The sequence below is a fragment of the Perca flavescens genome, chromosome 10 (assembly GCF_004354835.1).
Source record: "Perca flavescens isolate YP-PL-M2 chromosome 10, PFLA_1.0, whole genome shotgun sequence".
Taxonomy (NCBI): domain Eukaryota; kingdom Metazoa; phylum Chordata; class Actinopteri; order Perciformes; family Percidae; genus Perca; species Perca flavescens.
In genome coordinates this window covers 21,701,949-21,728,074 of record NC_041340.1, presented here as the reverse complement: position 1 = coordinate 21,728,074, position 26,126 = coordinate 21,701,949, and the positions used below count along the sequence as shown (strand labels likewise).

General features: G+C 40.0%; 5 protein-coding genes and 1 long non-coding RNA gene across 11 annotated transcripts in view; 4 read left to right on the top strand and 2 right to left on the bottom strand.

Moving 5' to 3' along the window:
• Positions 1 to 8,606, top strand: part of LOC114562476 (septin-8-A) — a 17,306-nt gene extending 8,700 nt beyond the window's left edge. For 5 of the 6 annotated variants that reach the window (XM_028588854.1, XM_028588855.1, XM_028588853.1 and 2 more), the window contains 9 exons: positions 1,470 to 1,584; positions 1,728 to 1,923; positions 2,457 to 2,643; positions 2,738 to 2,899; positions 3,341 to 3,437; positions 3,574 to 3,742; positions 4,938 to 5,070; positions 5,192 to 5,382; positions 7,874 to 8,606. In XM_028588854.1, the coding sequence (XP_028444655.1) occupies positions 1,757 to 1,923; positions 2,457 to 2,643; positions 2,738 to 2,899; positions 3,341 to 3,437; positions 3,574 to 3,742; positions 4,938 to 5,070; positions 5,192 to 5,382; positions 7,874 to 7,928 (1,161 nt within the window). In that variant the 5' untranslated portion in view covers positions 1,470 to 1,584; positions 1,728 to 1,756 and the 3' untranslated portion in view covers positions 7,929 to 8,606. Of the gene's footprint in view, positions 1 to 1,469; positions 1,585 to 1,727; positions 1,924 to 2,456; positions 2,644 to 2,737; positions 2,900 to 3,340; positions 3,438 to 3,573; positions 3,743 to 4,937; positions 5,071 to 5,191; positions 5,383 to 6,901; positions 7,481 to 7,873 lie in introns of those variants that run through there. The other variant, XM_028588852.1, reaches the window with a different exon arrangement.
• LOC114562481 (uncharacterized) lies at positions 5,060 to 9,906 on the bottom strand. The gene is made up of 3 exons (XR_003693501.1): positions 9,781 to 9,906; positions 8,592 to 8,718; positions 5,060 to 5,877 (listed from the first exon to the last, which is right to left on the bottom strand). It is a non-coding gene; the product is annotated as an uncharacterized LOC114562481 (long non-coding RNA).
• ccng1 (cyclin G1) lies at positions 9,213 to 14,211 on the top strand. The gene is made up of 6 exons (XM_028588857.1): positions 9,213 to 9,431; positions 10,781 to 11,044; positions 11,144 to 11,397; positions 11,789 to 11,867; positions 12,711 to 12,821; positions 13,031 to 14,211. Exons 2-6 carry the CDS (start codon positions 10,781 to 10,783, stop codon positions 13,220 to 13,222), a joined length of 900 nt encoding a protein of 299 aa, XP_028444658.1. The 5' UTR covers positions 9,213 to 9,431; the 3' UTR covers positions 13,223 to 14,211.
• nudcd2 (NudC domain containing 2) lies at positions 14,173 to 17,418 on the bottom strand. Its single transcript, XM_028588858.1, has 4 exons — positions 16,926 to 17,418; positions 15,666 to 15,714; positions 15,419 to 15,570; positions 14,173 to 14,607 (listed from the first exon to the last, which is right to left on the bottom strand). Exons 1-4 carry the CDS (start codon positions 17,112 to 17,114, stop codon positions 14,524 to 14,526), a joined length of 474 nt encoding a protein of 157 aa, XP_028444659.1. The 5' UTR covers positions 17,115 to 17,418; the 3' UTR covers positions 14,173 to 14,523.
• Positions 16,478 to 26,126, top strand: gabra6a (gamma-aminobutyric acid type A receptor subunit alpha6a). The gene is made up of 11 exons (XM_028588849.1): positions 16,478 to 17,140; positions 17,668 to 17,804; positions 17,881 to 17,987; positions 18,129 to 18,196; positions 18,553 to 18,773; positions 18,868 to 18,950; positions 19,062 to 19,205; positions 20,167 to 20,319; positions 20,415 to 20,665; positions 22,233 to 22,477; positions 25,140 to 26,126. Exons 2-11 carry the CDS (start codon positions 17,758 to 17,760, stop codon positions 25,159 to 25,161), a joined length of 1,341 nt encoding a protein of 446 aa, XP_028444650.1. The 5' UTR covers positions 16,478 to 17,140; positions 17,668 to 17,757; the 3' UTR covers positions 25,162 to 26,126.
• gabrb2a (gamma-aminobutyric acid type A receptor subunit beta2a) overlaps positions 25,244 to 26,126 on the top strand; it is a 31,367-nt gene continuing 30,484 nt past the window's right edge. Inside the window, exon 1 of the mRNA XM_028588848.1 lies at positions 25,244 to 25,262. The gene's annotated coding sequence lies outside the window, so the exon portion shown is untranslated. The remainder of the gene's footprint in view (positions 25,263 to 26,126) is intronic.

Below are 26,126 nucleotides of genomic sequence, written 5' to 3'. Positions count from 1 at the left end.
ATGCGTGCTGTCCGTGGAGACGTGCAGAAAAAGCGCTCTTCAGCATCACGAAGCAGCACGCAACACTTTGCTGTTTACCATGTCAACACTGTGACAGGTGCACACGGGTGCTGAATTGACAGGACAGCAGGCAGAGACTAAGTTAAGAGGATAAACATAAGTAGCAGCCTCCTCAAGTGGTAGCTACCTCATCAAGATTGCTCAGCGAAAAATTAAATAGTATTAACCAAACGTGTAATTCGTGGCAATGTGTTAACGCCATCATAGCGAACAGTACGGGCCTGGTATTTAGCCTCCTGTTTGCATGTTACATTGCAAATGATGGGAGACTTTAAGTTAAGGTAGTCAGTGTGTGTGTGTGTGTGTGTGTGTGTGTCTGTCTGTCTGTGAGGGAGTTGGGTACCAGGGCAGCCAGCAGCTTGGATATCCTCCCACCCTGAGAAACAACACTGAGATAAAGAGCTCTTTGTGTGTGTGTGTGTGTGTGTGTGTGTGTGTGTGTGTGTGTGTGTGTGTGTGTGTGTGTGTGTGAGTAAGAGTGAGAGAGAGAAGAGAGAGGGACAGAAGCGGATGATTGTTGCATTGAACACATCCTGATCCTCATGTTGAGCCTTTTGCAAGATGCCAGTATCCCAGGGCGTATCTGGTATAGGAGAGATGAACCGTCTCCCAGTTTATACAGCCAGGGCAAAATACATTGTTTTATTATGTTCACATTGAAATGACTTAATGTATGTTCAGTGTTATAATGAACATGGAACAGTTTTGTGGTCCTAGTTTCTCAAAATGTGTGCTTTTTTTCTGTTTGAGTCTGATTATTGTAAATGAAATATCTCAATTTTGTACAGTTGGTTGAGCAGAACAAGCAATTTGAAGAGGTAACTTTGGGCTCTGAAAAAACAGTGAAAATAACATTTTATGACATTTAAATGATTAATCTATTAATCCAAAAAATAATCGATCATGAAAATACTTGTTTCAGCCCTAAATATAAGCATACTGATAATCACAAACCATTACTGTCAGCAGCAGGCTAAGTCATTATACCAAAGCTTCATATACAAACACAAGACACACAATGTAAAGTGTGACATCTGTGCTGTGCAACTAAAATGATTATTGGTGTAGCTTTTTTTTTCTTTCGAGCGAGTCTATAAAGGAGGAATTTGGTTTGTGATATTGAGACTGAACCTTTTTATAGCTTGGACTATTCAGTGAGTTAAGTGGAAGAGAGAGATGACCTCATTTGCAAAGAATGCTTTTAAGCTTGAAAGCAGAATGATGGGGATGGGATCTGACAGAAGGACTTTTTTAACCTTGTAATTTTATAGTTTTTTTTTTTTTTTTTTTTTTTTTGCCATTTCCGTGGATATTTAGTTATATGAAGTGAATATGATAAAAGTATTGCTGAAATACAAGTCATTTATTTTCAATACATTCTTTGTCCTGCCTGTTTTCCAAAACCTCAGCATGAAGAAAAGCGAAACCTGGAGCTCGGAGGTCATGTGGGGTTTGACAGCCTTCCAGATCAGTTGGTCAGTAAATCAGTTGCACAGGGATTCTGCTTCAACATCCTCTGCGTCGGTATGTCTGAACCCAGGAGGAGTTCATAATCCTGCTATGAATGTGACATGCATTCATTTGGAATTTTGAGCATTAATGCTTCACCTTGCCTTTCCCTCTCCCTCCCTTTTCACCACGTGTCTTTTTCTCTCTCTCTTTTTAAGGTGAGACAGGGATAGGCAAGTCAACATTAATGAACACTCTTTTCAATACAACATTTGAAAATGAGGAAGCCAGCCACTATCAGAGTGAGGTACAGCTACGCCCACAAACCTATGATCTGCAGGAGAGCAATGTTAACCTCAAGCTGACCACTGTGCACACTGTAGGGTTTGGAGACCAAATCAACAAAGAGGAAAGGTAAAGATTGTTGTAGATGTTTGCTTTTGGTCCTGTCCAGAATGCTGTTTTTTATAAGTATCAAAAATGGACGAAACTGTCCTTAACAAAGGAAAACCATTTCAGTATAAAATGTTATAGAAAACTTGTAACAGAAATGTTCAGTGCAGTTTTGATACTGTTGTTTAAAAAATCATAAACATTTGTCTTGGTTAGATCAGCATCAGCTATTAATCTGCAGCCAACACACTTACACAGTATGGAACAGAGAAAGATCTGGCCTGTTTCTAGCATGTGAATTGGGAGGGAAGAAAGGGGATATGGGAATGACTGGTAGAACTAATGCAATCTCAATAGACATTTGAGTGCTCCAACAGCAGGGAATACAAAAAAAGCGGGCATTCTTGGCTGCAAGACTGTAGTTGCAGAGTTTGTAACTAGGATACTAACATGCCTCTCAGTCATCAAGGAAAGCGATGTAAAGTTTATTGTTCATACATGTAAGGATAAAATAATTATGCTCATGTTTTATGCCTTGTGCTTTTTTTGTGCAGCTATAAACCCATTCTTGAGTATATTGATGCCCAGTTTGAAAGGTTTCTTGAGGAGGAGCTAAAAATAAAACGTTCCTTGTTTAACTGCCATGACACAAGAATCCATATCTGCCTGTATTTCATCGCTCCCACCGGACACTCCCTGAAGTCCCTTGATCTGGTTACAATGAAGAAACTAGACAGCAAGGTGAACACAGAATGTTGCACGGTGTATTTCAGCAGTCAATGTTACTTTTTTCTCAGCCTGTCACTCTTATTAATGTTATTTTTTTTCCATGCAGGTGAACATCATCCCCATTATTGCAAAGGCAGACACGGTATCCAAGAGCGAATTGGACAAATTAAAGATCAAGATTATGAGTGAGCTGGTCAGTAACGGAGTTCAGATTTATCAGTTCCCTACAGAGGATGAAGCCGTTGCAGAGATCAACACCTCCATGAATGTGAGTCCTAGAAACATACAAACACACATAATACAATACTGTATGTATTTTACAAGGTAATAACATTCTAAATTTCTCACCACTGTATTCTTAAGCCAACACCCATCTTTGGGTATTGTAGCACTTATTGGGCCAAATTTCCGTAGTCTGATTTACATTGAATTTTCTGCCCACATCTGATTTTTTTTTTTTTTTTTTTTCAGAAATTTAAATATAATAGAAATACTAGTAATATCTACTATATTACTAGTAAGTAGTAGTTAATTCATGCTACCAAAATTTAGTAGAAAGAACTAAAGTTGCACAATACAAGCCACAATTTGAATCCATAGTAAACATATATTTAGAAGCGTGTCGTAATAGTAGAATGAGATCCTGGATATGGCAACAGTAGAATCATTTTTAACCATATTGTAACAATATATGTATTGTATGTTACAGACTCATCTTCCCTTTGCTGTGATTGGAAGTGTAGAAGAAATTAAAATGGGAAATAAGATGGTGAAAGCAAGGCTGTACCCCTGGGGATCAGTACAGGGTGAGTCCACTGTATGGATTTGACAAGCATCATAAAACTCTTTTTAGTTTTTCAGTTGAGATATAAACATGATATCACGATATGCGATTTTTATATTTTTATGATGATGATGAAATGATAGTGTCTTTTCTTTCAGTGGAGAATGAAAACCACTGTGATTTTGTGAAGCTGAGGGAGATGCTGCTGCGTGTGAACATGGAGGACCTCCGAGAGCAAACACACACCCGACACTATGAGCTCTACCGTCGCTGCAAGCTAGAAGAGATGGGCTTCAAGGACACAGGCCCGGACAGCCACTCGTTCAGGTGAAATTAGGGATAGCAGTGATGTAATGCATCTGGGCAACTCACCTCAGTGGACTGCCAAAAATAAACTTGCTCTCTTATGATGTACAGTAAAAACTGTGCTGATGAATGACTTAATTGATAAACAGCACATTAAAATCTAGGTTTTTATGAATTGGGATGGGATGAGTTTTTTCCTTTTACCAACCAATTGGAGCTCAAAGGTAAAGGGTAAAGCTTGATGTGTCTATTTAGACTCTAGTTTAATTATTTAACTAACAGTATAATTAATTGATGCACTTGGTTATTTGACTGATCTGAATCTTGTAGTGCCTTCATAAATTCATCTAAAGATTAGCCACTTAGAAACTACAGTAACTCTAGTTCCTGTGTTCATAAAATGACACACAATATGTTAGTTATACCTCAGATCGAGTTTAGGTTGGGTTGAACCGGCTATTTATAAAAAACAAAATTCCGTTAAGTCCCTTTGAAGTTCTTAGAGACGACTAGCTAATTTCAAACTAGTGATTCACTATACAGGTTGCATCAAAATGTGTATATCAGGAAACATCTGTAGTGCTGTCCAATCAAAACCAATCAAATGTGTAAACAGGAATTCATTGCAAAGTGTTAAATAACCTCCAGATATAACAGTTTTTGGGACCAAATGACAGTATATATTAAACCCAATTGACACTCCTTTGTAAATGTTTAGAGTGAGTGGGAAATATCGATTATGCAACCTAATGACCTTATTTGGTAATTTAATCTGTTACTGGCATAATGTTTTGTGATTTGAGTTGTATTGTTTTTATTTTTGTGACAAGTAACCTAAAATATTGCAAGTTTACATCATTATTTTATTATTATTATTATTATTTATTTTGATCAAGTGTCAGGTCAGATGACGACTATATTACCTAGTTTGTTGTTCAATCTAAATAGTTCATATGTTAACAGCTAGTTTTATTGCTCCAGTTATGCCTGGCAGTTCCTATTTGTAAATATTAAGTAACTGCTAAGCTCTAGTTTGTGTCATGTGGTACAACCCATTTTAAATTTGTGATGCATTAATCTCTACCCAGTGAACATTTATTTTACAACTAAGATACGTTTGAACTTATAAACAGCTGCAGCAACCAGCTCCTCGATACTAATCTTGTCCAATAAGGCATTAGACTGATTTTAACATTGCTTTTACGCTGATCTTCAGCCTTCAGGAGACATACGAAGCCAAGAGAAAGGAGTTCCTTGTGGATCTGCAGCGCAAAGAGGACGAAATGAGACAGATGTTTGTCAACAAGGTGAAGGAGACAGAAGCAGAGCTGAAAGAAAAGGAAAAAGAGGTGAGGATTGAAATGATCATTAAATAACTACTCACTGAAAATATACCATATTGGGTTTGTCTCACATTGTGTCCTGTCCCATCATCATGATCATCATCATCATCATCATCATCATCTCTAGCTTCACGAGAGGTTTGAGCAGCTCAAGAGGATGCACCAAGAAGAAAAGAAGAATCTGGAGGAGAAAAGACGAGAACTGGAGGAGGAGATGAATGCCTTCAATAGAAGAAGGGTTGCAGCTGAGACACTGATGGGACAGGCACTCCAAGGCTGCTCACAACAACCATTCAAAAAGGACAAGGACAAGAAGAAGTAAGTGGGCTTTTCTCTATGTATTTGATTTGTATTGTTGTTCAAGTGGTCCCTTTCGTTCACCATGGTTGTCAAAGAAAGTGGTAATGCCACTAAAAAGTAATACCCATAAAATCTTAAATGATGTTAAATGTCACCCGGGCATTATATTCACAAGCCATAGACACATACTCTCTAAGCCAGTCTATGTAGAGTTGATCGGCCAGAGGGGGAGGCGTACAATGTGATTAATGAAATAGTGTTATTTTCCCAGAAGCCATGTTGACTCAGAAACTGATACAGGGACAGATTCAGACTGACACTGTGTGCCCAGACATAGTGGGAAGGGTCACAGCTTGTATGACACAGCCTGATGTTTATGTCTCTGCGGGCGGACCTGCCAGACTGTATCTCAGGCAGGGGCGCTTCTGTTTACATCCCACTGGTCTCACGGATGCTCACGCCACGTGCAACGCAGATGATACACCGACATCCTACGTAGAGCTGTAATCATTTCTGCAGGTGGAAACATATGTCAGTATCTTATATACGCTCAAAACATACATACTGCTTTAATGATTAGTGAAGTAAAAATACATGTGAACAAAAAAGAAAGCCTTGTTCCTTCAAAGAGTTTTACTATTAATGTCAGTTTGTACTGGCTTTAATGCCCTACCATGTGGGGGAAAATGTTACCAAAGGTATTAAGCCAGTGTAATACCACACAGGGCCGATGATATGATTTCCACAGGTTTATACTGTATGTTTTACCTCTAAAATACTGTAGCTGCTGATCCTTCTGGCTATGCTATATAACACAGAAAAGGCAGGAAATACAATAAGAACAGCTACAGACACTAAATATATGTACACAAGGGTTTATAAGATAGTGCTTTAGATTTGGCATATAGAGGAAGATGAGGAACGTACAAATAAAAAGCTTTCAGGTGTTGAAAATACATCTGGGTAACGTTTAAGACAAGGCTTTGTTCAGACTACCTGATTTGTTTTTCAAATTGCAAATGATTCATTTATCTGCTTTGGTAAAAAAAAGTGTGAGGGGGTGTTATTTCAGGATGCAAACCTGAGGTCCTCTTCTCTGTGTTACCAAACAGCATTAGTGACAGAAAAAGTAAATTTTTATATGCAAACATTTTTGTCATAGTTCAGTGCCAATTGTCTTGTTGGATATGATCTTAAAGAGAGTTTAAATTCTTGATTTGAGTGATCAAATTGAGAAACATCTCAACAAATTCAATCCACCATCTGGCTGAAATCTCATGTTTTTTTTAAAAAAAATTTTTAAACAATCAGATTTTAGTCAAAAACAGGAGTGAGGCTGCCAGTATGACTCCAAACGTAGCTTAAATGTAGTAAGCATACGGACAGGATGTGGATGCTAAAATACTGTTAAGTTCCAACCCAAACACTGTGGCATTCTCATTTCATTAATTTATCCCTTTGATTTGTACCATTCATCAAATCCTTCATTCTTTTCTTTCTTTTCCCATATTCTGTCTAATTTCTTTTCCCCTTTCAGTTGATTTGTGGATCAAACATCCAGGGAAACCAGGAATGTGTCTGCCATCAGCATGGGAAAAAAGACTGTCATATCTGACATTACTTACTGACACTGTATGTGTGGACAGTGTCACAGTGACTATGCACGTATGTCAGCCCGAACAATGTGATGGCTATAAGCCACTGTGTACTTATGGATCAAAAAGGTAGCTTTGCTCAGTGTATTTAATTTGTCCGTAATGCTGACTCTGCTAGACACACAATCCATGGACTGTTTTCCTAACATGTAGCTTGTGTTGTTTTATGGTCTTGCCATGAATGTGTGTTTGTGTCCTGTTGTAGAACAGGAGACTTTTAGTTACTGACTGAATTGAACTGATGGCTGTGAGTTATGTTATGTATTAACATACAATAACATACATACAATAATGTACATACAAATATGGTTGATTGTTTTTTTAATTGTTGGTAGTTTGAGGTAAGATCATTTAATTGTCTAACACCATTCTATGCAAAAATATAAAGAAAATAGTCTTGAAATGAGAAAATATGTTGCCATAATTTATATTCAAATAAATAACATCAATGGAAAACCGAACAGAGCATCAGTTCATCTGTTGGTCCACTGAACCCATTCCCCTTAAACTCTCTCAGTTCTCTGGGACTTCCCATCACATCAGTCATTTGTGTGGTCCAAAGCATTTCATATTTCACTCGTATTCCTCATGACGTACCAAAACATGGTTTTCTGATTTTCATTGGTTAACGGTGTTTCTGTTAAAGCATTATCTATTTAATTCAAGTTTCAGCTTTGATTTTGCCTTCCGGCAGTGGCAGCAAACATGGCAAATAACAAAATGCTCAATAAACTTAATTATCATTTGCACTAAACTTTAGTATTCCATATCTTGTTGAGGTTTTTTTAATGACCTTAATGAATATAGAGTCACTTGTTCAGATAAATGACATGGTTTTTCTTTCCTTTTCATAGCTTCTTTAGTCTTCCATCTGCGTGCTCCTTAACCTCAGGAAGGAATTTGAATTAGAAGACTTTCTACCCCATCAAAAGATCACAGACTAACAATCAAGTATATTATTTTTACAATGTGAAATAACAATTTTCTAGAAATGCACTTAACATCCTTGGAAGTGATTCAGCCTGACGTCTTCCATGTCTACTAAACTCTAAGCAGCACTCTGTAGCATGGTCTCTGCATGGCTCCTAACCATTCCTAGAAGTATTAAAAGATTGCCAAAATCTCTTGTTTTTGTACTAAACGTGCTACCTTCATTTCATGTTATGCTTGTAGTTTTTGACTGATGACAATTTACACTGTGAAATATAAAGTGACATGATATTCCTGTAATGTTGTTTGGATTGTATATTATGATTTATACGCACTTTAAACCATAATACCATAATACAAATACTATCTTTTATCATTATAAAAGGTGCCCTATCATGCTAACATGTCAGCCCTTATGTTATGTCAAAAAGATCTAGTTAGAAGTATTTCATAGTGTGTGTATACAGTATATATCTATAGATCTATATATAGATATATTATATATCTATATACTGTTGTTACATGAAAAAAAGCCTGGATGTATATAAATTCAGGATTAAATCTCTTTGTCAGTAGATCTATATGGTGGGTCTTTGTGGGCTCTCTTGCAGATTTGTATATCCTGATGGAATAAAGACTTACTTTAATGAAAACGTGCCTTGGTCTCCCCGTAATTGCACTTCTAGACAGGAAAGTCGACAGAAAACGACAGGTTGTGTTAAGCTGTGGCCTCAGCAGGTTCAGGGTCCTCCCAGACTGTTCCAGAAACCTGCCAGTAGGGAGACAAATGCTGTCTCTTCTCCATTTTAAAAAGAAGAGACCGCATAGTGGGATACCGCCTGGCCTAGGAAAACAATCGGTATATAAAATTATAAGAAGTCCTATTCACGTTTCCAGAAGATTCTCCAACGGCCTTGCTGTTCTCTCCCCTCCCCTGTAATGTTGTACACCTTTTCTTGGCTTCTATTTTATTGTTAACGCTAGTAATTCATCTAATAATGCGTCAATTTTTCTGCTTTATTGTTGAAAGTAACAATTATTTTAGTGTAAAAGTGTAATATAATTTTATTGACAACATAAACAAACAGTAGGTCCCAATTTACTGTCATGTCCCGCCTCACCATCTGCGATTGGCTCCCAGCCAGACTTAACCGTGATTGGCTGCAAATGTATCCAATTAAAAGTTAGAACCAGGAATGTCATCCGTTGGTGACCAATGAAAGCTCACCGTGTTTGGGCATGGGCTTGGTTTTATGCCTGCATTAATTCCCAAACGGCCCTTTTTCACCATCGCCTTACGCTAAGGGTAGGGGGTGTGCATAGGCAGAAATTAACTTGTGCTTAAAACTTTCTTTAGTGAAAGTTTATACTTCCACTTTTTGTGTTTTACCTATCTTTCCATTCGCTTATTTAAAGCGTGTGGAGGCATTTTTTCAATCGCTTATTTTTCATTATATTAAGGACAACGTAACTTCCTCCAAGGTAAGTCAACTAACGTTAATTTTCCTTCTATCGCTATCGCTATATCATGTTAACTGACCATATGTTAAACTGAAAATGAGGTTTGGGATTTAAAACATTAAAACATGTCGTTATGTGGACGTCCTTAGCTGAAAAGAGACTAAACTAACGCTATGAATATTGGAAAATTATGTTAGCGTTAGCTAGCGGTTGTAGCTAACGTTCAGGGTTAACGTTACGTTGTTAACGTCAGATTAGTTTGTTATTTCCACTTCACCGTCATAAAGCATAAAGTTAGATTGATTTAATGCCCGCAGTGTTGTGTCTTAAAGTTTTAACCACCGATGTAGGGTTTAAACCGTTATCTTACTTGGGTTTGTTGTCATCAGGCTCTGTGTTAGCTCTCCATTGGTGTGTACGGCAGGGACATGTCCCGACATGACTGCACGCTCGGCCTGGTCCTTTTGATATTAAGCCTAATCATGTGCCCAGACTATCAAATATGTTTCTACAACAGCGAGAATCATACATTTTAAGAAACTTGTATTTACCTTAATATGATAAAATACTATTACAAATTGTGACACACTTTATTTGACATACATGGCCCTGTTATGTATCCATGTTGAAAGTTACCACCACTCCTTGCTTAGCAGCTAGTCCAGTTGAGTCCAGTTCAATGACAGCTGTTAGGGGAAGGCTTGTTACTGGATAACTTCGAAATTTGACCACCATGTCTCAGCTACTCTTGAGCAATACATATCCTTAACCAGATATATGTTCATATTAGTAAACTAGATTTTATACGCTGAAATTTGTTAAACTATTTATTTACTACTACTACTACTATTTAACTTATTAAAGTTAGGTTGTCCTAAAATAAACCATACATTATATTTCATTTATAATTATTTCAGAACGTCTTTTCCCCATTTTGGGTATGGCATAAATTACATTGTAAAGTTGACATTTTGTGTAGGAGATTTATCTGTATCATAATACGCTAGATACCGTCTGGGATTTGGTTGTCATAATAGTATGTAACCGCTGTCTTTTTCTGGTCTTAGTTCATAAATGCAAATTCGTAACTTCTTTAAATGTTCTAGCAGAGTGCGGTTAATGTCTTCTATTACCAGGGACCATATCGCCCAGCATAATGTCTTAAAACATCCGTAGACCTGTGTATTAGACACCCCGTCTAGATTCAACTGTGTAGATATAAATTGGCTAGCCATACCTATGGTTTTAAAGTATCACATATATTTGTATAGACACAATCGTGTCACATTGTCAGTACTGAGACTGGGAGTCAAAGTGTTTTAGTTAAACTTAGGCCGTATTAAATCAGCTCTATTTCCTCATCTGCACAGATGATCGACACAGTAACAGGACCCGGAGCACAGCCCTTTGCAGTTCAGCTAAAGGCCCTGACAGATCTGGAGGGCCGATACCAACCAAAGCTGAGCGGCTTGAGGCTCATCGAGAGCTCCCAGGACAATGGCCTCAGGATGACCACCAGACGGAGGGAGCTGGAGGTGAAGGACCTGCTCTCTCTGACCAGGTTCTTTGGTTTCAGCTCGGAGACCTTCTCACTGGCCATCAGCTTGTTAGATCGATTCCTCTCAGTAATGAAGGTTTGTAAATACATTAATGCGTGAAAAGTACACCTGGTTGGCTGTCTCAAAATATTAAAGGTTGTTTTTATAATCTAATTTCCTTTCCCTGTCCTCCAGATTCAGCCAAAGCACCTGTCCTGTGTGGGCCTGTGCTGCTTCTACATTGCCGTGAAGTCCTCAGAAGAGGAGAAGAATGTGCCTCTAGCCAACGAACTGATCCGCATCAGTCAGAATCGCTTTACAGTGTCTGACATGATGAGGATGGAGAAGATCATCATGGAGAAGCTCTACTGGAAGGTGAAGGCCCCCACAGCCCTCCGCTTCCTCCGCCTCTTTCACAGCCACATCCAGGAGCAGCTCGATGCTGAGAGGTAAGGACGGTCACATCAACCTGCAGGGCTGAACCATGACTCAACAAGATTATATTTACTCTACTAAAAGCTGTCTTCTCATATTTGGCTCTAAAGAGAATACTAGCCAAAATAAATGTTTTTAAAGCCAACAGGCACAGTCCTAATATGAAATCATGTAGGTCTTTGGACATATGACTTGTTAGAAAACAAATATGAAATGCTCTTCAAAACATGAGCGATATTTTATCTATCTATCTATCTATCTATCTATCTATATCAATATCAATTGTTTTTTTGTCACTAAACTGACATGAACATATTGATGTCTAATCTAGTGAACTCTGCTTTACATCCATCCTATAGATTTATATGTTGCCATCTTGACACTAAAAGCATTTTCTTTTCACAGCAAAAAGATCCTGAGCCTTGAGAGACTGGAGGCTCAGCTGAAAGCCTGTCACTGCTCATTTGTCTTCTCCAAAATAAAGGTAGGCCAAAATAACCGGTTTGCAAACATTTTAAAGGTGGCCTATTTCCAGTAGGAACTATATTGTATCGTGGCGTTTTTCCATTACATGGTACCTGCTCGACTCCCCTCGAGTCTACTCGCCTTTTTTGGTTTTCCATTATAAAAAAAAAAAAAAAGTCCCTGGTACCTGCTAACAGATTTTTTTTTTAGTATCACCCCCGTCGAGGTTCCAAGCGAGCTGAGGCGATACCAAAAGGTGACATGAAAACCTGCAGACTACTGATTGGTTGGAGAGAATAGTCACTAATCATTGTGTCATTATCGCTAGCGACAGATGGGGGTGTCCTTAACAAACTCGCCATTTTTAAATAGTTTAGCCAGTGCTGTTTTTCTTTTTCTTTTTTTTTGCTGCCTCCAGCTTCTTTTGAAACAAAATTTGTTTTCTAGCAACAGCCACATGCCAAGACTCAAACGACACACCTTCGACGTTCTATGTGTGTGTCGCGTTAGGTCACGGCAGTTTCCTGTGGTGTCACTATGAACCAGCCACGCTCGCCTCACGCATGAGGCGGTACTAAATCTGCAACTGAAAATGGAGGATGCGGTCGAGCCGAGTAGAGTAGAGCTGGTACTAGCAGTGGGTAAGCGCCATTAGATGTCAAAGTGGCATCCAGCAGTTCCACTGTGCTAGCCATTTGATTGAAACTCAAAATGCTTTCATGTTTGTAGTGGTAGGCCATCTGTGTGAGCATATTCATTTTTAAAATATCATGTTTTCTATGCCAGCTTTCTTAGAAAACCCCATTTACTGTGTTTGCAGTTTTTTTTTTATTTTTTTTATTAAGACTCTGTTTCTCTTCAGCCATCTCTGCTCGCCATGGCTCTCCTGTGTTATGAGGCCCAGGAACAACACGACCCTGAGTACATGGACAAAATACCAGAGGCCCTGAAAAGTCTGCAGCAGCTGCTGAATGTAAGCACCAACTGTTGCAATCATAAATGTGTTATGCAATTAGCAACTCTGAAGTAATATTTTTGCTTTAAGTAGTTTTGGTGTAGCTTTGTCTGGTTGGAGCCCAAAGATACGACTGCTTGATGTTTGGATTTGTGGAAATTGGTTACCATTACAATATGGAACAGGCCCTCGGGTGCACGATTAACAATTTGTTTTTCTCTGTGCAGATCAGAGACGGGGACCTAGTTTGTGTGCGGGAGTTGGTTGGAAAATGTCTGGCTGAATATGCCACCGCCAGGTGCTCCAAGCCTAACAGCCAAAGGCTTCGCTGGGCTATTTCGGGAAGAACTGCACGTCAGCTGAAGCACAGCTACTACAAGATCACTCATCTTCCCACCATACCTGAGTCAGCTTGTTAAACCTGGGGGTACAGACGGGTGACCTTACACACAGAGAAAAGTTACAAATGTCTCCAAATTATCTTTCTCTGGTTGGATGTAATTTTTGGTTGACTTGCAGTATGGTCACCCATGTACAGCTCCAGTTATTTTCCTTACAGATCTTCATCAGTGATGATGGATTTCTTTAAGGAAAAGCTAAAATTGTTACGGCTTTTCTCAACTTTGTTTGCCATCATACATTGATCAAGCACGCCATTTGTTTTTATCTGCCCTGTGACAAGGAGTAATGCTTCGTCAGAAAGGTTTACCTGCTGCCATCCTGCTAAGTTTTACTTTCCTGGTTGAGTTGCTTGCACAAGTCTAGAGTATGTTCTCGTTAAAATCCGTACCACGGTGTTTGGTATTTCCTGGAACGGGTTGCTGGTTTTAAGCGAATAAGTATAGAACCACCTAGGTCCTCAGTCCACCATGTGGAAGAGGAGGGAGAAGGATTTTGTGAACAGCAAAAATGGAACCAAGAAATCGGGCCCAAAATCCTTAACTCCCACCCTAGGTTGCTTAACTGTCCTGAATGCACACTCCTACCCAAGGTGAAGATTTTTTGTTTTTATTTTGATACGGCGAGGGAGCTCTGGTTTTCTCCAGTGAAGTTAGGCTACTGACAAAACTGTCATGTATGGCTGATCATACGGCTTGAGCCGAAATGTCATCAGTGGTTACAGATGAGTTGTTTTCACCAATTCTTAATTTGTGTACACAGAGTGAAGTAACGCATGTATTAATTGATTTCAGTTGTCAATTATGCAGAGAACACTAAAAAGGTTGTTGCGGTGGAAATGTGGATTGGAATTTGTATTGCATTTTCTTTGCCAGTTTCCCTGTCGGGTAGAAGTTTCTTTTAGTGACAGAAATAGAAATGTGTTCTCAAATTCAAAATGGCAAATTGAATACACCATCTCGTTAACCTATGTACTTGTACCTTTCAATAAAACTTTATTGAAAAGTTATTGCTTGTGCATTCTTCTCATTATTTAAACTTAGCACACATGCTTCTTACAACCAAATAGAACAGTTTCCAACAACTGTTGTTCTGCCTGTATGAGCTTTGCAACTTGGCAAATCAGGCCTAAACAACCCAGATGAAAGGGCTGCTGTGAAAAGGGTCTTTGTCGCACAGTTAAGTCTTCCTGTATTAAAACGTACAGTATTTGAGTTCTGAAGGCAAATCTTTGACTTCTCATCATAGGGGCTCAGTCCGTCTGCATACCATGGATGTCCTCAGTAGTGTTCATTAGGCAGAGGGGACATCGTGACGTTGCTCACTTCTGTAAACTGGAAAAGTCCGGACCACCACCAGCAAAATTCCCAGTGATCTCTGCACCGCTGAAGTCAAATCCAGGATTCTAGCAAAGAGGAGTGCAATTAATTTCTAAGCAGGAGCCCTGTTGCCACCTATCAAGGCTAGCATACATTTACCAAATCCACACTAAATGTAATGATAAGATCTGTGCTGCTCTGTGGATAAAATCATATCTGGTTTCTCTCAACACCTGGGAAGCATTGTCTGGTGTAAATGGACAAAGAACACATCTGCTATTGTTAACAAAAGCCCACCAGTTAAAGTAACTTTTGCAGCAAAGTAATGTTATCAAGTTTCTATTTGGCGGTACCACTTTCTAATAAGGCACACTATTAGGAGGTTAAAAGCTGTAAATAATGGCTTTATTAATTGTTTATACATAATTTACTAATGCTTCATAGAACAATTAAAAGCAATTAATCAAAACAACTTTTAGGTTGTCAATTTGTGAAAAAATCCTCTTAGAACTGCCTCATTTCTAGAAAAGGGCTGCATACAATCTGGATCCAAATCTATTTATTTGCATCTTATAAAAAAGGCAGACTTCATGGCTTATTAGAAAGTGAGAAATCCATGAGCATTTATTAATGGCTTACTAACATTTATAACTACATTATTACAAAATAGAAACCAGCCAAAGAGCTTTTTCACAACCTAGCAACAGAAGCTCATCATCATTAAATCTTTTATAAAGCATTATTAAAGCCAATTTGTCACAACCTGTATCTATCTGGCTAACACAGTTACACTGACGTGGCCATGTGTAGAGGGAGACGGGTGTGCATCTGATGACTTGTAATAATGTCTTGGCAACATACACCATGACCCTTCAGGTGGCACTTAATTAAACCTACCTCCCGCTGGAACCTCTCCAGTGTGAGCTTCCTCTGCATCTGGTCCTGGACCCAGGCATTCGCACAGTACTCCCCCTCCAGCAGGGAGGACCAGCAGTTCCCTGCCTCTCGGTTAGTCTTCATCAGAATGATCCGGATAAGACACTTGTCCTCTAAGCAGGAAAAGAGGTAAACAGGAGTGAGATAAGGGTGGCATTTGTACATTAAAGTCTAAGTTAGTGAGTGTATGTGTAGGCATGAAACCTACCTAGTGTCCATGTCGCCTCGTCAGACACGGTTGTGTCAAACAACTTTCCCTGACAGAATGTAAAAAGAACAGATTGTGAGGTTCACTTAGCAGGCAGAATTGTCATGAGTAAATTATTTGGGAAAGTTGAACTCAAGTCCAACTTTGAGCATTCCCTCTCTTTTGTTTTCTCTTCCATGAATGTGTTTTTAAGTAATAGGGAGTTGTTCTCCACATTGTTAATCTGGTTGACCTACTCGAGTAGGTTCAGATCAAGAAAGGCCATTGAAATTCCTGTATTTATCCATCTTGAAATGGAACACAGCCAACATATATGTTATTGATTACACTTGTGCTTTTCCCAGTAGTGGAAAGTAACTAAGTACATTTACTCGAGTACTGTAATTAAGTATAACTTTTCCGTACTTGTACTTTACTTTTATTTTCAGATTCAAATACTGTACTTTTTACTACACTACATTTGATGACTTTGGTTACAAGTTACTTTGCAGGTTCATATAAATAAAAAAATATATATAAATCAACAAATAAATTATTATTATTTTAAATTGGTTTAGGTTATAAAAAACTTGATTACAAGGGGGGAATTCACAAGGTACCCAGCAGTGTGTGAAGTAGCTAAGATGAGCCCAACCTTTAGCACCTGCAGCATAAAAGTGATGTACACATTTTGAATATGAATCAAGAATCATAATGAGATTCTGATTGGAGAGGCACCCAGTGCAAAAGCTCTGGTTGAGGAGTCCTCTTTTTATGCATTTATTTGATTTGAGCAGTAACGAGAGGCCACATGCCCTCTTCCTTTTGTAGTTTGCGTGTTTTGTTTTTGTGTCATTTGTAAATTCCACGAAAGTTTCCACGCAATACATAACTTTAAAAACTAAAAAATATATTTTACCAAATGCATCTACTTTTATTTCCTTTCCCTCTAGAGGGCTGAGTCGCAGCCTGGTCGTAACATGCTCAAAAAACAAAACAATCAAGTACTCCCACATTCAGTGTATCATTTTATCTTCATTTACCGTTCTTTCTCTTAGTTCAAATGAAGTTATTTTTTTATTATTTAAGACTATTTTGGAGGGCTTTCCGCCTTTAACGGAGAGGACATCTAGGTGAGAAAGAGAAGAGAAAGAAATCGTCACAGGTCGGACTCAAACCCTTCGTCGAGGCATAAACTAGTCTCTGTATAGCTATGTGCGCCTGCTGGACCAACTGAGCCAATCCGGCCACTAGTTAAAACGAAGTTGACTGAGAGTTTACCTTGAAAATGTCCTTCCCTTTGACAAGCAGCTCAATGTCTCTGGATCCCAAATGACACTTGACCTCTTTACCAGACGTCCCATGAGGCACATTGACTTCGATAAAAACCTCCTCCATGGTCTGGTACCAGGAGCCCCAGGGCGTCTTGCAGGGGACGACGCCGCTCCTCTCCTCGAAGTGCACCGACATGCTGCGGCTTCACACACGGCTGACAGGTTGGCTAATGTCAGCTAACTAACTTAGCTACGCTGTATCTGGCTAACAGTTTGCTACGCGATTAACCGTTACCGCTCTTTACTTGATGAGTGCTTCACAGAACTGCTGTTATAAACATCTCAAGTTAAGTAAGTTTCAGTCGTTGGGAGTTTTGTTATTTTCTCGCCATGTCGTTTTGCGTTTTTTATTATATTTACTGTCTATGGTTTTTGGTTTTTGGTTTTTGCCCCCTCACTCTCGAAACTTCTTCTTCATCGCTCAGTATGGATAACAGTTCCGGTTGCGAACAACATTGTGGCATTAGCGCCATCTGCTGTCTGATAAAATAACGTCAGCAAGAAAAACAAATTCTTATGAGATACTGTACTTTATTGTCGTTGATGGATACGTTGCATTGCCTTTAGTGTTCTTTTTTTGTTATAAATAATTTTACTTTGTCTTTAAAGGAAACCGATAGAGTCAACTGTTTGTCTAAAAATGGAGTGGATTTACTAATCTGTTAATTAGATTACTGTTCTTGGTTTAGTGCCTCTGTGTCCTTATGCATACATACCAGTCACTTTAACAACACCATTAAGGACTCTAGCTGCAAATTTGGGGACAAATTCTCCCCAGGATGGCTGTCCTGTCATTAACTTTAGTTACTTTTATCTGCTGGATAAGGTAAGTATTCCCTCACTGCTTGAACAAGGGTCAGAGTACCCTCAGCCTTGGAGTTTAACCTTTTATTTCTTTGCAGTCTTGGTAGTGTACTTGGAATTGAGAAGATTTACTCGGACAACATCACTCTCATTTTGGATCGACTTTTGGATGGTTATGACAACAGACTGCGACCAGGATCTGGAGGTAATTCAGGCTTTAAATCGCTAAAGCCTTGTTTATAAAGATTTATATATTTAGTGATACAATAATCAGATTGTGCAAGTCTATTATTGTGCATCTTGTATTATTGTGTGCATTGTACAGTTGTTATAATTACTGCTGCAGGTGGTGTTACGGAGGTGAAAACAGACTTCTTTGTCACCAGCTTTGGACCTGTTTCAGATGTTGAGATGGTAAAATACTACTGCTGTAAGGAGATGTGTATGTGCAGACTGTGGGAGATAACAGCGCTTCAGCTAATGAGCTTTAATATGTTTGACCTGCTCTATAACTCCATTACTGATGGCCTCTAAATCAATATGACAATATGTCAGACACAGGGAATGGCTGAATGGATTGATTAATGATTATCTGGGATGAGTGGCATCCATCATTGCCTCGTCATCTCTCCACACCTTCCACTGCAAGTTGAAATGGCTCCCCACTTTCATGCAGACTGATGAATGAATGAATGAATATTTAAGTTTAAAACTAGAATTTAGGGAATGGTATATTTTACATCCACTAACATGTTATGTTCATGCATCAGGAGTACACCATGGACATGTTCTTCCGTCAGATGTGGGTTGATGAGCGGCTCAAATTTGAGGGCCCCACTGAAATCCTGCGACTGAACAACCGCATGGTGGACAAGATCTGGACGCCAGACACTTTCTTCCGAAACTCAAGGAAGTCAATTTCTCATAACACGACCACACCTAACAAACTCTTCCGCATCATGCAGAACGGGACTGTCCTCTACACCATGAGGTGATCTTACTTATTGCTTTGTTGATGAGATATTTAGTGGACACTAGGTTTATAGGAAGAGATAACTTGTGTCTGTGTGTTCTCTTGCTGTTAGGCTGACCATTGGCGCAGAGTGTCCAATGAGACTGATGGACTTCCCTATGGACGCTCACTCCTGTCCTCTCAGGTTTGGAAGCTGTAAGTATAATAGCTGTGTTCATAAACAAAAGGAATAATAATGCCCAGATTCATGAATGTGTCTACCCTTGAGTTTTTCAAAGTTTTTCCTGATTTCCTTTGCATTTTTAGATGCCTACACGAGCAGTGAAATCTTTTTCACTTGGAGGAAGGGACCAGTAGCCTCTGTCGAGTGTCCCGCTGAGTCCATGAGTCTTCTGCAATATGACCTGGTGGGACAGACTTTGTCCAGTGAAATATTCAAATCAAACACAGGTAACGCTTACCGTTAGCTATCACATTGCTCTTCTTATAAGGACACTTTTGCAGTTGTACCCGCAACCTTAAGTTTAATTTGAAAAACATCTCATGAACTGATGGATCTGAGAGTAAGAGCCCAGATGAGTCCCTTTAAACTCTGCACTAGTGTCCATTAGTCCCCCACAGTAGAGCCGGTATAAAAGAAAAGACTTCCTTGAGCAGCTGTCTAGTGTAAGATGCTTAAGTGGTCAGGCCTAATGCGTACAGTGTGCCTTTAAAAAAAAAAAAAAAATGGGGTTTAAAGCCCAGTGAATGCACCGACAGAGAGGAGGAAGGATGGAGTAGTGTGTGTGTGTTTTCTCTTTTCACCAGAAGAAGGTCCCCTGCTGTGAACCTAGCAGATTCCTGAAATAGAGAGAAAAGGATGAGGCAGGCTCCAAAACGTAGAGAGGATACCCATTTGGAAAACAGAGCGAGAGAGAAAACCTCTGTGTGTGTGTGTGTGTGTGTGTGTGTGTGTGTGTGTGTGTGTGTGTGTGTGTGTGTGTGTGTGTGTGTGTGTGTGTGTGTGTGTGTGTGTGTGTGTGTGTGTGTGTGTGTGTGTACAGCAGCGTGTTTTTGGTCTGTGAATGTCTGCATGCATGTGTTTAGACAGAGCAGGGCAGTGTTAGGATAGTGATACTGCATGCTCTCATTCTGCCCCATCCTCATTTGCTCCTTCTTCTTGACTTTATCCCATGTCTGCTGTGCTCCCTCCTCCTTCCGTCCTCCTTTTAGTCCTTCCTCTCTTCCTTCCTCTTGTCTCTTACATTCTGTCTTTCAGTTCGAGGGCTATTCCCGTCCTAACAGCAGCAATATATCTTTATGTTTCTCTCAGCAGCTATTCTGTTTCAAGGGCGGGCTAAGGCCACCGTTCTGTGCCTCTCTGCTCTGTCCCTCGGGGTTGCTCTCTTCACACATGCTGTTTATCTTGCAGGTCACTACTCTGTGCAGGTGGTCCATTTCCACCTCAAGAGGAAGCTGGGCTACTACCTTATACAGACTTACGTTCCTCTTATAATGGTTGTTGTGCTGTCACAAGTCTCTTTTTGGATCAACAAAGAGTCTGTTCCTGCACGCACAGTTGCTGGTATGCCCCTCTTCCCACCAATCAATGTGTACTAATCATGTTTGTTATTGTAATACTTCTCTTTGTGTGTGTCATAAATGCTTGTCTTCCTCCAGGCATCACCACAGTGCTGACCATGACCACCTTGAGCATCAGCGCCCGTCAGTCACTGCCCAAAGTAGCCTATGCCACCGCCATGGACTGGTTCATTGCTGTGTGTTTTGCCTTTGTGGCGTCGGCTCTTATCGAGTTTGCAGCAGTAAACTACTTTGCCACCCTCCAGGCCAACCGTCTGAAGAAGGAGAAAGCTAGACGAGAAAAGCTTGAGGTGTTAGATGCCGGCAGCGATGATGAAAACGCAATTTCGGTGAGAAGCTGACTTTATGTCATCATTAAAACATGGTGATCCCTTAATTGAGTTCAACAGATAACCCAGCACCTTTCTGTGTGAATTTTATACCAATGTTTGTAGAACCAGAATATACCAAAAAAACAACATTTTTACTGTTTCAATTCATATATTACACGTAAAACAATGTCCAACAACTGTAGAAAAGTGGTATATTAAGATTTGAAATTGTTGTAACTTCAGCAGAAACTCTTGTGTTAATGTAGGACACCATCGCTCATGGTAAGACGCTGATCAAGAAAATAGGTTTTCAGATCCTTTCAGAGTATAAATGTAACAGTAAATATCAGATTTATTTATTTAGGTAAGACTCTGACATTTAAGTAAAACAAAAACATAAAAAACACGATAATGAATATATTTTAAAAGTTAAAGAAATAGTTAAATATGGGGCTACCACTGACCAGCAGCCGGTTAGCTTACCTTAGCACAGCTTAGGTTGCTGTTTGCCCATGTTTTCAGTCTTAATGCTAAGCTTAGCTAACCGGCTGCTAGCTTTAGCTAAATATTTAGCGTACAGACACGAGCGTGGTATCAAGCTTAATGCTCAGCAAGAAAGCGAATAGGCGTGCTTCCCAACATGCTTTCTTCAAAATGGAACAAATAAATCTGAGTAAATAGACATTCTTTTATTAGAACCTGATTGTCTGCAGTGAAAGGAAGTTTGAAAAAAAAAATGATTTTGGTGGGTTCTTGGTTATAAACAGGTATAAATATACATCTTACCAACCAGATTTTCTACCATAAGAACTGAGTTTAGGATAGTAGGTTTTGTTCCTAAATGTGGTATGATAGCAACCTGCTCAGCAACATCAGCTTATGCTATCACTTGAAGAGAAGGGTGTGATTCATGTCACGTGGCATCTTAAATGTGTTTATAGCTAATAATGGTGAATGGAGGTACAGAGTCCCCTCACTGTTGCAGAGTCTGATACAGTGATGTTGATAATGAACAGGAAGCCAGCAGCAGCTCCAGACTCAGATGTAGAGAAAAAGAAATCATGCCACATATTGGAGGTCTTTTTCTATGCATTTACAAGTAGTTACCCTGCCTCTTCCATTCTCCTCATTCAGGGCACACCACACATGAAATAGTAATATGTGCTGTTGTAGTGCTCTCATCTCTACCTATATGCTTTATGCTAATATAGTAAGCCACCACAGCCTCCTCTTGGGATCTGTCTCACGTGTGGGGCTCATGGTTAGATTCATTAAAAATAGCCTCAATGTGAGAACAGAGAACAATTCCACCACTCCTCCCTGCATAATCTCCTATGGGCATCTAGCAAACTACCTGCTGCGTTCTATAGGGATGCTGGAATGCCATTGAGAGAAAGCTCCTGTGGGAACCCACATAACTGCCAGCCTTATATACATGACTCCAGCACATTTAAATCACCATACATGTACTTGCTAGCTTGAAATTCTCTAACTACCCTTTTTCTCTCACTGAGGAGAAACCCCACAAAAACACACACTTACTCATCTCTTCCTGCTTTTCCTCCAAACCACCCCCTCCCACCAGTTGGACGGCAGCCATCAGGAAGACCTGAAGAGGAGAAACCACTCAGTGTGTCGCAGTGAGCCAGGAGAAGCTTTGCGTGAGCCGATATTCCTCCATCAGGGCTCAGCTTTTCCTCAAATACCGCAGCTGGCTGGCACCAGCCCCATTGACAAGTACGCCCGCATCCTCTTCCCCCTGGCCTTTGCGCTCTTCAACCTAGTCTACTGGTACATCTACCTGGCCAAGGACACCATGGAGATCGCCAGGTACACTAGCCACATTCAATTATTTGGTACATTTACATGTAAGCATTTACATTTACATCTGCCTTGGTACAGCTATAAGGGTCTGATGATACTCTCTATTTCTCTTATTATCAATGAATCCAAATCCAACAATGATTTGATCGTACTATATTGTCTGTGTAGCCAATGCCTGATATAGCTTAGTGCTCCAGGAACTTCAAAACACATCAATGTGCCACACTGTTACACTGGGTGACATGTTTTTTTATTTTTCTGAACATGGGCACTGTAGTTTATTATGAGTCAATCACACATACCGTATAATGTCCTGGTGCCATAAATACTCACTTGAGCACCAAATGTGTATTAATCCGCACCTGAAAATATAGTCCCCAATAAATGCACAATTTACTCCCGTAGCTAAAAACTACAGAGCCCACATGTTTATGATATTACTTTGAGTTGAAAAAACATGAAACGTGAAATATCAGCATTATCCTTAAATTGTTCTTTCACTGTAGAGGTAATGGAGATTGCAAGAAGTTAGTCCCAACTATTTTGGCTTGTGACCCAAAAAAAAAAAAAAAAAACACCATATTTTTGTTGTACTGCACATTGCTGCAGCTCATCTTTTCACCCTGTGCGTTGAGCTCTCTGTTTTAGCTACAGAATGAGGCATCACACTTCTATTCAATCTTTGTTGGGAGTTGCACATGCGCAGTAGCTAGGTAAGGACTACTAGCCAGTCGGAAGCTGAGTATGAGGGTGTGCCACGCTAGCAGCTAGGCGAGCATGATAACGTGTGTTACAAAGTGACGCACGTTTGTCACGGAAGTAAAGGCTGGACTACAATAGAGCAGTTTGGAGCAGTTTGTGAACAGTGTTTTCTGTTGGAGATGGTAAGTCCCTTTGGGGTGGACTTTGGGCTTTTTCACTTTGTAAACCTATAGCATGCACAAAAAACACAATAAAGAAAAGGGAAAAAGCATAATATGAGCACTTTAAAGGTCCAATGTGTAGAAATTTCTCCCATCTAGCGTTGATCATACTGTATATTGCAATCAACTCTCTCACACCACGCAGTTCAAAGTACGTATTACAGCTACGGTAGCCTTCACGCTTCAAAAAGCCAGTCTCTTGCTCTTTTCAATATCCTTTTTCTGGGCGAAGAAGAAGACTCCTGTTCCTGAAATTTGATTTTGAATATGTGTGGTCCTCCATGTTTCCTTCTTCAAATTTGCCGGGGGCCGGGAAGCTACGATACCCATTAGCAGCACCTGTGAGTTTATTATGTGACAGCGAAAGTGCGAAAGGCGGAGCAGTATGTCCTGTATGTCCCTTACCGGCTAATGTATTTCAAGATGGCGCGTGAATATGGAGCGTCTACCCCAGTTCATGTAAATGCAAATGTAAAATTTCAAGCCAAAAGGAATACTTGGAATTGATGGTGGTGGTAAATGTTCATGAAAAAGGACAAGTTTGTGAACAGGCAACACAGATTTTAATAATGAACAACTAAACACGTTACACACTGGACCTTAAGATTTATAATGTGACCCTTTGGGGGAGGTCCCAGCCCCATGAGCCACTGACATGAGCATACACACTACTAGTGATTTTACCCAGTATTACATCTTACAAGAAAGCTTCCCTTTGGAGTTTAACCTTTAACCTTTTAAGTCTTGCGTGACAAGGCAGCAGATCCAGAAAAGCCTTTCATGCAAAATCGTAAAAATAGCAGAGACATACCTGGAATATAACCAGCATTCTTGTACAAACGAGGTAAAAAAAGGAGAGGGGGAAATCAGAAAAGGATATTTATGCATACTTAGTTTGTATCTCAAAGAGCTACAACCATGTCTCACTCTGCTCTAATTATGATAGCTTCAGTGGAACAATAACTACCCACAGTTTTTGTCAAAGACTTTTATCCAGGCAGTAAAGGCATCAATAATTTCTAATGCTGAAACAGCCCTGGGAGTTGTAGAAGGGGGGAAAAAAGAGGAGAATGATGTTAGGTGGCGTTGTTGCTGCATTACTGCCAGCACTGTGGCTTTTATCATCATCATAGATTTACAATACAAAAAGGGCTGGGCGCTCAGTTCATTTGAGAAGAAAAAGATGCATCAAGCTGTCTCCTCTTTTATAGAAGTTTTACCTGAGGGTTTTTCCATGGGGAGCAGGTCTCACGGGCAAGAAAAACCAGAGCTTGCTTTGTACATTAAGCACATGAAAAAGTGACTATTCACTTTCCCGCTTATAAGTGAATCACCTATAGGACACACAGCTCCATGTCCAAGAAAGAAAGAGAGAGATATACAGTGCAAAAAAGAAAGCGAGAGAGAGATGTGTTATGCAACACAGGGGAATGCAAATCTGCTCATCATGCTTCCCATGTTCCTGTCAGAGAATTTTATGGTTGTTTTGTTCATAACGTTCTGCAGAATAATGAGAGAGACAAGATGGAGAGCATGAGAACAGCTGCATCATATCTATTCCCTTTACATATTTTTGCCACGCCCCTCGCTTGATACTTTTGAAGAAGGCACTGAGAGGACAGGGAGCACAGTAACAGTTTGGGCTGCGCAGTGTACTGCAGATAGAGAGTCTCTAAATGTGGGAAGATAGAGGTTTCTGTATGCTCCTCTCACATTTTGTGCTCTGCTGTATTCTCGTCTTGCAGGAACGCGGTTCTTAAAAACTGAGAGGACCTGGAAAAGGCCATGTGCAGCCTGAGAGATCTTCAGCATCCAGCCAGCCAGCCTCACCCTCCTGTCTCTCTGTGTGTGTGAACAAGCTCTCAGCGGTTTCTCTGCTCTCATCTGACAGAGGAAATGAATCAGAAACTCATTTTATTCTCATGCTGCACATCTATTCATTTCACAGGCTGTGACCACTGCCCACTTGTGTTCTGATCAGTAGCTGAAGAGCTGCCCTTCACGGGCCTCAATCACTTTAAAGCCCGCCACATACACACAACAACTTCTCGGGGCCCCCGGACCGAGACAGACGCCACACACATACGGTATGCTTGACGCTCAGACGCACACTTAAACACACAAACCAAGAAACACATCAAAAAGAAGTGGATGATATAATCTATGATGGCTGTAACTGGTGGTGATGCAACAGTGAACCAATGCTTTCAGAAGCCTGCCCTCTACAGAAGCATAGCTCCCACTACAACAAGATCAAAGGCAATTTACAGGAGCCTCGCATCCCTCCCCGCGGCTTCAAAAATCAACTCAAACCTGAGAAAATGAATTGTGGGATTGTGTTTTTCATCCCACCTTTCTGCTCTGGCGCTCTGTTGCTCCCTCTGCATTTCCAGATCTACTGCAGGTCCTCTTTAAACATTGCAGGGAAGAGTGTAGGATTTAATACCCATAAGTGTTGATGGCATTCATTTTCTATTTTTGTACAGATGCTGCATGATTGTTGGGCACAGATGTTTACATATAAAGTGTCTACTTGCAATGGATGGAGTGTTATTCTCTTTTTAGCCACTTAGCATGTGCAGTAACATAAAACTGAAGGTGGAATAAAGTGGATCTTAAGTTTTCATTTTGACCACTTGAACCCTTCAGTCCCATTCTTTGACCTTGTCATGATATAGACAAACTCGTCTGCCCTGTAATGAACATAAAAATTAAACAAGCCTGCATTAACA

Excerpts from the sequence above, each read along its gene's own strand:
- nudcd2 (XM_028588858.1), bottom strand. The coding sequence starts at position 17,114 with ATGTCGGTGCACTTCGAGGAGAGGAGCGGCGTCGTCCCCTGCAAGACG. Across the intron at positions 15,571-15,665 it reads CGAGGCGACATGGACACTAG|AGGACAAGTGTCTTATCCGG; the intron begins GTAGGTTTCATG and ends TTTCCTGCTTAG. Across the intron at positions 14,608-15,418 it reads TGGAGAGGTTCCAGCGGGAG|AATCCTGGATTTGACTTCAG; the intron begins GTAGGTTTAATT and ends CCTCTTTGCTAG.
- ccng1 (XM_028588857.1), top strand. The coding sequence starts at position 10,781 with ATGATCGACACAGTAACAGGACCCGGAGCACAGCCCTTTGCAGTTCAG. Across the intron at positions 11,398-11,788 it reads GAGCAGCTCGATGCTGAGAG|CAAAAAGATCCTGAGCCTTG; the intron begins GTAAGGACGGTC and ends TTCTTTTCACAG. Across the intron at positions 12,822-13,030 it reads GTCTGCAGCAGCTGCTGAAT|ATCAGAGACGGGGACCTAGT; the intron begins GTAAGCACCAAC and ends TTCTCTGTGCAG.
- gabra6a (XM_028588849.1), top strand. The coding sequence starts at position 17,758 with ATGGCTGTCCTGTCATTAACTTTAGTTACTTTTATCTGCTGGATAAG. Across the intron at positions 17,988-18,128 it reads ACTGCGACCAGGATCTGGAG|GTGGTGTTACGGAGGTGAAA; the intron begins GTAATTCAGGCT and ends TTACTGCTGCAG. Across the intron at positions 22,478-25,139 it reads GACACCATGGAGATCGCCAG|GAACGCGGTTCTTAAAAACT; the intron begins GTACACTAGCCA and ends CTCGTCTTGCAG.